General features: G+C 45.3%; 1 protein-coding gene across 1 annotated transcript; it reads right to left on the bottom strand.

The window, feature by feature from the left end:
- Window positions 1–3,170: 3,170 nt before the first annotated feature.
- LOC311370894 (semaphorin-3A-like) lies at window positions 3,171–8,442 on the bottom strand. Its single transcript, XM_084489187.1, has 7 exons — window positions 8,279–8,442; window positions 7,483–7,574; window positions 7,293–7,334; window positions 6,984–7,141; window positions 6,436–6,491; window positions 5,301–5,440; window positions 3,171–5,172 (listed from the first exon to the last, which is right to left on the bottom strand). The coding sequence occupies exons 1-7, from the start codon at window positions 8,412–8,414 to the stop codon at window positions 4,666–4,668; spliced, it is 1,131 nt and encodes a 376-aa protein (XP_084345313.1). The 5' UTR covers window positions 8,415–8,442; the 3' UTR covers window positions 3,171–4,665.
- Window positions 8,443–10,000: the final 1,558 nt, after the last annotated feature.

Below are 10,000 nucleotides of genomic sequence, written 5' to 3'. Positions count from 1 at the left end.
AGAGTGCACAGCAGGTGGGAAAATTATCCCACACTTGAATTATTAAAAAAAATACGTTAGCATAATTCGTCAGCATAATTCATCTAAACAATAATTGCCAATAATTATGGCTGCATCATGACTGATTAACATCAGATTCAGTTTCCGAAGACACGCGCACGCACGCACGCACGCACACACACACACACACACACAGTAAGGCCTTTGGAAACACCAGGGAACTAATGTGTTCCCAGTTGGAGTCGTACAGTCCCCATTTAATTTCCTACGTGTTTATGACTGGTGACCACATACTGCATTCATTCATACCTTTGTCTGTGTGTGTGAGTATGTTCATATATGTCTGCGTGCATTTGTTTAAATACTAAAAACATATGTGAATGTTTTTCATTCGGCAGTATGCAAGCGATTTGACTAATTTGTGCAAGGTGTGTGTGTGTGTGTGTGTGTGTGTGTGTGTGTGTGTGTGTTCTTTAAAATCTTCTTATAATCTTATTTGGAAAGAGGTAAACTCTAACCAATCACTGATAGTGGTCAAGACTGGATAGGCGCAGTACTGACTATAGCCTTCAACCCTTGACATGTCTGTTGACCCCACGGTATTTAGGTATAGGCCTAAGGCAAGTAAAGGACAAACAAGAATGCATACAATAGATAGCCATATTACTCTTAAAATCGACCATATACTGTCTTATTTCTCAACTTTACACTTAGCTTAATATCAGGCCAAGATGGCTTATCAGAATCTTAATTGATAACCTACTTGACACAGCTAAAGTAGTCTGTACTTTAAGCTTTTAAACAGTTTACAAGTTCCTGAAACGAGTGCTATCTTTTAGTGACATCTACTGGCGACATGTGTGTATTGAACAAAAGGAAGTGAATGTGGATGTACTAACTGGATACTTTTTTATTGTGTTAATCAAAAACAATTGGACACAAAAGTTCACAAAGAGCCTCGGGAGTATTGCAGTGCACACCTTAAACTTTGGCCTTTCAGAAACAACAAACCTAACCCTTTTTCTTTACAGGGTATCTCCGTTCACCCGAGACATTTGCAAACGAACGCGCGCGCACACACACACACACACACACACACACACACACACACACACACACACACACACACACACACACACACACACACACACACACACACACACACACACACACACACACACACGCTAACATGCACTCGCACACGCACAGGCACATGCACACTCACAAAACAAACTCAATCAGGAAGACATACCTTATTTCATTCTACTAATCAGTCTTTATACAGGGGTGTGTCACATGACATACAACAGGAAAAGAGGACTTACAGGTGTGAAGTACAATGATTCTAATTGGACATGGAGATCAGGAATGTTGTTCCTTATTAGGAGTAAAAAAAAGAAAATTTGGGGGATGTGTCTTTTTCGGAAGGGCATGAAAAGCTATACATAAGTATCTTGAAAATAAATGTTTTTTTTTTTAATCCACCACAACCTATCAGCTTATGTTTGCACATAAATACGTATAACTAATACTATTCAACATTGTGCTTTCTTTTTCTCTCATCTTGCTTTAGACTATTGCTCAAACTCACCATTGTCATACGCATGTACCAACATTGGCCATGCGACTTTCTAACAGGGATTCGAACCACAGCGGGTTTAACGGGAGACTCCTTTGTAACATCATCCGATAACAACAGAAGCAAGTTTCAAACATACTTCAATATTCCCAATCTGAAGTAGGGATAGTTAGCACTGCATTGACTTTGATGTTGCCAGTGTCAGTTATAGATATTTTTGATATTTTTCTTATGTTCTCTGGATGCGATGTCAACTTGTTGAGTGTCCCTTTAAACAAACCGCAACCAAGCTTCAAAATTCAGTTTAATGAGTTAATTACATATTGTATATAGAAGGGATATAAATAACAACAACAATGATTCCATACATCTAAGTCTCGAGGGCCCACTTTGTACAGCTCTGCAGGAACGCAAAAAAACTTTACCTCACGGTTATGTTCTCTTTACAAGTTATTAGAAATCGAAGTATTATGAACGTGTTCAACTGTTTTGTAAGGCATATGTATTGCATTGGCTGTAGGTCGCTAACGTTGTTAAACGTAGCCTATATGGTTGAGCTCACTGTGTGTGTGTGTGTGTGTGTGTGTGTGTGTGTGTGTGTGTGTGTGTGTGTGTGTGTGTGTGTGTGTGTGTGTGTGTGTGTGTGTGTGTGTGCGTGTGTGTGTGTGTGTGTGAGCCATACAAACTAGGCCTCTTTCCATAAAAAATATTGACTTTTTAAAATGTGAAATGTAAAAGCAAGGTTTTATCTTACAAAGCCAGCTGTCCTCGTTCATACCCAAAGACTATACAATGTAAATGTACCACGGATGGATACTCACAAGGAGCGTATGCGCACACAATGGACACTAGGGGGCGGTATACACAACCCATTTATCACATGGGGACCAACAAACGGGTTTTCTCTGTCACTCATCTGGTCAGAAAAACTACCACCAGCTACAGACAACAAATATATATGACTTTAGACAGAGACTAGAAGGTCGTTATTGTCATCATTTTCCAATCGGAAGACTTGAGCAGCAAAAGATTACAGTCCTCGACTACATAATGACTTAAATGCTGTAAAAAAAAAAGAAGATAGAAGTGTTGTTACATGTGTGAAGAGTACACAGATGTATATTGCAGCAAAACGGTGAGAAAAAAAGTGTTAGTGGCAACAAGGAACAGCTTTCTGTGCACTTTAGTACCGGCTGGTGAACAATGCAGTTCACTTGTCTATTAGTACCGTATGGCAAATTAGTTTCCGGTGTTTATGTCCCTGTGTTAGAGTCACAGTCATCTAATTGTATAACATTTTTGCATATATATATTCATAGATCACAAAAAACAAACATACGCAACGACAGTGGAAAAAAGTAGAAGTACAGTTGAAAATACAAATAATAGTTTCACTCATAAATATCATGCTAATATATACCATTGGCCCATAAACATGGGTTGTCATACTAAGAAGGAAATGTTCTAGGATTCGCAGAGAAGAGAAGGGTCCCGTCAAGCCATCATCACCCCCCCCCCCCCCCCCCCCCTTCATCTGTCCTCACACTCCTCTCCTCCTCCTCCTGCTCCTTGTCTTGCTAACGCTTGGAAGGAGTCTCATGTCCTCCTCAAATGTTGGGATGGGAGCTATATCATAGGGCTGAGGGTCGCCGATTACAAGACTTTTAAGACTTCTAGTAAGAACGCGTGTCTTTTTTGTAAATACACACTTATTGGCTCCTGCTTATGGTTTTTTTTTTACCAGAAAGATTTGGTGAAATTAATATGCATTAGTTTATTGGTGTGATAGGACTAGAAGTGATTTCTTTGTGTTTTTGTTGGCGTGCTATCAAAATGTTATGGCCATTTGAAAATGTCTGTTCTGACTCGTGCAATTCCGATTGACTTTTCCGAATGACTTTCTTCTTCGACTGCTTCTCTCGCGATGTAGACGGAAAGAGCAGGACCAGCCCTCATTAGTACCGAGTGGAAAAACGGAAAAGCCGTTCTGTTGTTTTGGTTTCATTTCACTAGAATATCCGTTGCATGAAGAAACGCAACTTGCGGCAGGGTCTGCACAAGATGCTCATTTGCCACATTGTGTGCATCTATTTTCGTATGTGTGCGTGAGCTGGCGACAATCTGCAAATCTCCGATCCAATCTTTTTCCAGTACATCCCATTTGGAGTGTTTTCGTGTTTGGAGTGCTCGCTCGTTTCATAGTCCAGAACCGCCGCCGCTAGTACCTGGCGGCTCCACCGTGTGCCGGCCCCTTTCCACTGTGGTTCCAACAGACCCCACCCTGCGGCTTAGCACAGTGTGTCCATGGGAGTGTTTTTGGGGGGGGGGGGGGGGTCATATTTTCCGCAGGATGCAGTAGTGGGTCAGAGGAAAAAGAAGACGGAGCGAGAGAAAGTTTCCCCCACCCTGTGTTAGATTTGGTCCAGGCGCACAGTGCGACCTCTGGTCGATTAAACAAAGAAAAGGCGTCACCGACTCCGGAGGAACGTTCTCCACCGCAAAGCGACCGGCCCGCCTCGCCTCCAACAGCGAGGACGACCAATGAGAGCGAGAGGGTGGGGGGGGGGTGAGCGAGTGTCTGTAACAAAATGTGTCCCTAGAAAAAGGGTGGAGGAGGATGGGTGTCCTCCCATGTTTTACAGCTTACTGAGTCATATTCACCGAGCGAGCCACATGCAGAACCAGGGGCAATGTGTGTGTGCGTGGGGGGGGGGATGCATGCATAATTTGTCAGAGGTGCGAGAGTTTGTCTGGTAGAGGAGTTGGTGGATGGGCGGGGCAGAGGGGAGGGTACCATATAGTTAGGGGACATCCATAGGTAAATATACACAAGACGGTCTTTGTATGTATGTGCGTGTAGATATGCGTGCCAATGTGTGTTTGGTGTTTGTGCATGTATGTGTGTGTGTGTGTGTGTGTGTGTTGTGCATGTGCAGGTGTATTTCGACCCATTCATGATGTTTTTGGTCTCTTTCCATGTCCTTCTAACTTTTAGTTTTTTGTTTCTATCTTTCTCCTGCTAAACCGTAGTCGTTCTCTCTCTCTCTCTCTCTCTCCCTCCGTCATGCACCGTCTCTCCCTCCCGGTTATTCCCCGGCGCTGCGCGGGGCCCGCGGGTTCTGCTTCCCGTCGTGGGTTCGACGGTTCCTCCCCTTTCTGATATCCTGGAGGTGTTTCCACTTCTTGTTGGGCGGCCTGTTGACCGGGGCAACGGGCGGGACTTGTTTGGCCGCGGCCTTCTCCGATAGGTCGCTGGCCGCCTTGCGCGCCCAAACTTGCTCGCATATCTGGTCAACGGTGCTCAGGTTGGGGTGGTCCACCAGCTGCATGAAGTCCCGGTACCACAGCTTTTGATTGGTGGACGAGGGCCCGCCCCCGCTGCGCGGCTCCAATCGGACGGGGGAGTCGGAGGGCAGGTTGGAGATGGAGGTGGAGGAGGAGCTGGAGGGGACCACTTCTAGTGTGATGCCCAGCAGGGTTTGAGTGAAGCCGTGCTCCATGGCGTGGCATTGGTAGACGCCAACGTCTCTCTTCAAGACCCGGCGAATCAGAAGACCCCTGTCCGTCTGAAGGACCCGGTCGTCCAGACGCACCTGAGGAAACAGGAAAAATAAATTCAAACACAAAAACATGATGATAAACACATTGAGAGACATCTCAGCAGGACGGTCAAGCTATGTTTCACAAAGCCTCGTCCCAGCCCCCTCCCATCTCTCCTCACCTCTTCCCGAGTCTGCTGGGGGTTCTTCTGGAAGGTCCAGGTGACTCTGGCCTGCAGGGATTTGGGAATACACTCCAGGAATGTGCTGCTGCTCTCCACTCCATACAGTTTCCGCTCGATCACGCGATGCTTGTGGTGGTCTGCAGGGGGCAGCGAAAAAACACACCTGTCTCATGAAACACTCATGTATCACATATGGAGAGTAGATCTGAATAGAATAGAACAAGATTTAAGGCTAAATTAGGGTAAACTTTGAATCATTTTTTGTGTCAATGTGGCATTGGTGATGTAACCATTGTGAATGGGCTATTTCCCACCTTAACTTCAACTAGTAACCTTTTCTTTCAATTTTGACCTCTGGGCTACCGTCATTAGAGACTGCTGCTAAACACTGGTCCATCAGATTCAGAATGGAGTTCAGCTGGTGTAGGTTCATTTATATTCATTCATAGTTTGGGTAGAGTAAGTCGTATTCAGTTACAGCGAGTCGGAGTTCAACATGCTTCCACGGCTAGCGTCAAACAAGACACAAGAAGCCATTGGCTCTCTGTGTGCGACCTCACATGACCCTAGGAAGAGGGCGCGGCTGGTCTGAGACACAGTCCGTCATTGATGAAGTTCTGCAATAATGAGGTTCCGTACATTCTGTGCCATGAATCTCCACCATGGACATTAGTGAGAAATAATAGCATTATTATACTCGCTCAAACTATGATGAATGTGCAGACAGGCCACTGTGCCCTGTGTTTTCTAAGAGGACGGCATTTGGTTAATGTTTATATTTAATGCACTTTATTGTTATTACCACAGACCTTTTTGCAACAAAAAAAAGCAATACCACACGATAGCATTGGTTGACCCCAACGTTTTTCTCTCAGTCTCCTCACTCCTCACTCAATCATTTCTGTGACCTTCACCAGTTCACATAGGCTTGCTCAGACGCCACAGGCTATAATCCGATAAGTCACCAATTCATTCCCAATCGAGTGATTAGCTTCTTGCGGTTCTGTGCCCGAGCAACCATTAGGCAAAGAAAGCTGCTATTGTGGGCCGGGGTGGTCAGAGGTGACCGGGGGTACTAGGGGTCCAGGGTCTCTGAGGTCCAGGGTTTAGGGCATTAAACAGCAGCTCTTACCTCCAGAACACAGAGTGTTGGGGTCTCCGTTCCTCACGTCCTGCCGACGGAAACGCCTGAAAGAAACAAACATGGTTTATCATCTTTTGACATCACTTCATCACTGACTAGAGAGAGTCGGCAGGGTCGTACTGGGTTCGGAGAACAGACCCCTGTGCTGTATCTCTTCTTCTGAGTCATTTCACATCTCTGATCTCATTAAACAAAGTTCTAATTTGGTGAGCTTAGGCGAGCCTCTGTTATTAATAAACAGAATATTTAATACTTATTTTCTGAATTGCATAAAAATACGGATCATCATTGGATTAAATATATATAACCTTTCCTCAATCCACCTCAATTAGATGCATGGAATGTGTTCAACTGTATTCATCACATTGAAGATATATCTGTTTATATATCTTTCACTCCATTCGAGTGATGAGCATAAATCTCTGGGGATGTGACTGGAGCATAACTCTGTTACAGTATGAAGAACAGATATCTCAGGATAGGACACAACGCAGCACACACACACACGTGCGTGCGCACACACACAAGACCCTAACCTCTTGGTGTTGGGCAGGTAGCGCGTGCAGGAGGTTCCGTCCCAGGCGCAGTAGGGGTCCCGGGCCAGGCAGCACTCTGCGCACGCCTTCCCGTACACGCTGCAGCGGTGGAGGGGCACCTGGGCAATGCCCGTGTCCGAGCCCACGTACAGCTGTTGCTGTTGGACAAACAGAGCCAGCGGTCATAAGACAACACGGGAGGGATGCCGGTCAGATTTGAAGTATTCATGGGATTACAGTTAGATCTCCTGCATTGATTGATTCAATGGACAACGAGGTGTTGATTGAGATATTGAATTATAGACGTACGCGTTTGGAGGAGATCTGCATGTTGATGATGGATGAGGCGTCCTGCGAGGGGAAGAAAACCAAACGGTTATTGTTATGATGTGTCGGTGTTATACACAGACAGGGCAAAGTGGCGGAGTGTACAGTACTCTGGGTCATATAATGTGGTAATATCCCGGGATATCAGAACAGTGGTGTCCAGCGGCTGTACCTTGAAGACCTCCAGCTCCTCCAGAAGCAGGTCCTCCATGTTGTTCCAGCGCTCCTTGGGAACACTGATTACCTTCAGAACCGTCCCTTTGTCTGCAAATAGGACAGAAGATGATTGGTCGATTGGTTTACATTTTTTATGATCGATATACAGTTCAGTTTGATGCTTACACGACTACACCCTTATCTATTGCTTATTAGTACCACCCTCAAACAGTGTTGTGTTAAAACCCACCACTAGGGGTGATATTTTGGGACACCACTGCTTGTCGTCCTAAGACTTTCAAACACTGGTCACCATGGTGACAACCAGACCAAACAATCTAGCGTGCGACACCCGTACAACTCATCATCAACTCATGTATTAAGGAGACATCTTCAAAACATATTTCAACATCCCTGACACATTAAATTTCAGAAATCCTGCACACAGCGGGTTCCTCACACTACGATAAATAAACAGCTTTATCCCGCGGGCCATTACAGAACTGAACAGCCATGCCCTACCACTCCCTCCCCACCCCCCCTAGCTTGCACAGTTGCACTTTAAAAGGACTCTAAACACATGGGACTCAAAGTTGCCTTGACAATGTTTCTTAAAGTGTGTCTTTTTTACTGTATTTGATTCTGTATTTTATACTATTCATTGTGTGAGTGTTTATGTGAACATTGTTTTAGAGGCAGCATAAGCAAATTTCGTTGTGTGGATCTACTGATCTAAAGTCTATTCTATTCTATTCTAAACAGTGTGACACGGGAGCAGCGTTCGCCGCGCCGGCGTGCTGCGCTGTGCGTACCCGTGCCGATGAACATGACGTCATACTGGCCGTCGGCGGCGTTGACCCGGTCCACGGCGACCTGGGTGAAGCTGTACTCCACGTTGGTCCTGAGGAAGACGGGCCGGCGGTTCAGCGGGTACACCGGGTTGAACATGAGCGGGTGGTGCCGCGCAAACTGGATCACGTCGTCAGGGAAACCCTTAGTGGAGTCGAAGCTGCCGAACGTCTTGCTGGGACACTGTTGGGGGTTGAGGAGAGGGGGGGGGGGGGGGTGGGGGGGGGGAGGAGGGGAGTTCATTAAGGGAGCTTATGAATGCGAAGGTCTTTGGAAACTTGGATGGTGGAGACGCCGTTATGCTGCAGACTATTCACTCCTTTGAATAATTGTTGACCTTTTCCATCCTAGCTGCCATGTTATTATTTTCTTTTCAAGAGTCATACCTTTTGCCTCGTTATTTTCCTTTACCTCTGAATTTATTTGAATGCGCTGTAAAAAGGCTCAAGGTAACTGAACAGAGCCATTGTGGACGGCTTGTGACTGTTCTACTCTTCGCAGCGGTGGCTGACGAGATCGGTTGCACTGCTCAGCAACCCAATTATACTACACATTATACTACACTCTTGGGTAATGCTGGTTTTCATTTGCTCACCGATGTCTGCCCACTCAGCTTCTTAAGCAAAAAACCCTGCAATTCAGCAGAGGATAATCCCTGTTTTTGGATCCCTCCTTAAGGTGTGTCTATTTCCTGTTTCATCCCCAAGTTCCTTTGTTTGAACATCTGAGGACTTGAAATCTGAAGACGGTGAAAGGTCCCCAGATGACCCTATAAGAATGTGTGTGTGTGTGTGTGTGTGTGTGTGTGTGTGTGTGTGTGTGTGTGCGCGTGTAGGTATCTGTATGCATGTGTGTATTTGTGTGTGTGTGTGTGTGTGTATGTGAATATGAGTATGCACGTGCATGTGTGTGTGTGTGTGTGTGTGTGTGTGTATATGTGTGTGGCTTTGACTTAAAGTGTAATAAGAAAGGACCACTTAAACGATTGTAAGTAACACATAGGTAAGTGCCGCATTAGGCTGCACTGTTACTTCAGGAATGAGGGCACCCACCATATTATATTTGTAATACGATTAGCACAGCTGAATAGCCGTTCAAAGTATTTCCGAAATCCCACATAATCCATTTCTATTGGCCAGATATACAGTATACTGTAATGCTACTACTGTGTTGGGCCAAATGTTGCAAGTGGGAGATTTACTTGTTTAGCTATTTCATGTCTGGGGATGATACAACTGGTTAACAGCTAGTTAACCTTCCAGTTATTTGTTAGTTAAATATGTTTCAGTTCTTTGTAAGTCAACAATGTTAGTTAACGTGTCCCTCTGAATGACTCCTAAAGTCAGTTTTCATTTTGTTTTGCCCCCAAAATTACACTACAAACCCTCCAAACCTTTGGCAGGATTTGGAATTTGGACTCCATTAGTATCATTAAACTTGGACAAGCCTGGCAAAGTGTGGCATTCACACTGTTAGCTACTACTGCTGCTCTTTAGCCCTATGATCAGGCGGTGGTTTCTGGGTTTACTGTGGTTGGACTGCTTTAAGGGATAACACCAGGGCTCCCTCTGCCAGGGCGAGAAGGAAACCAAGTCTAAAACCCAAATCTTGCTGACGTTGCGAGCATGTGCTTCCAAATACCCTGAGACCAAACATTACAGGGATTGGGAGGGATTGTCTGGAGG

Source organism: Micromesistius poutassou (assembly GCF_964030765.1).
Source record: "Micromesistius poutassou genome assembly, contig: SCAFFOLD_3351, whole genome shotgun sequence".
In the NCBI taxonomy this organism is placed as follows: Eukaryota; Metazoa; Chordata; class Actinopteri; order Gadiformes; family Gadidae; genus Micromesistius; species Micromesistius poutassou.
Note: the sequence above shows the minus strand (reverse complement) of the source record. Positions and strands in the feature narration are given on the sequence as shown.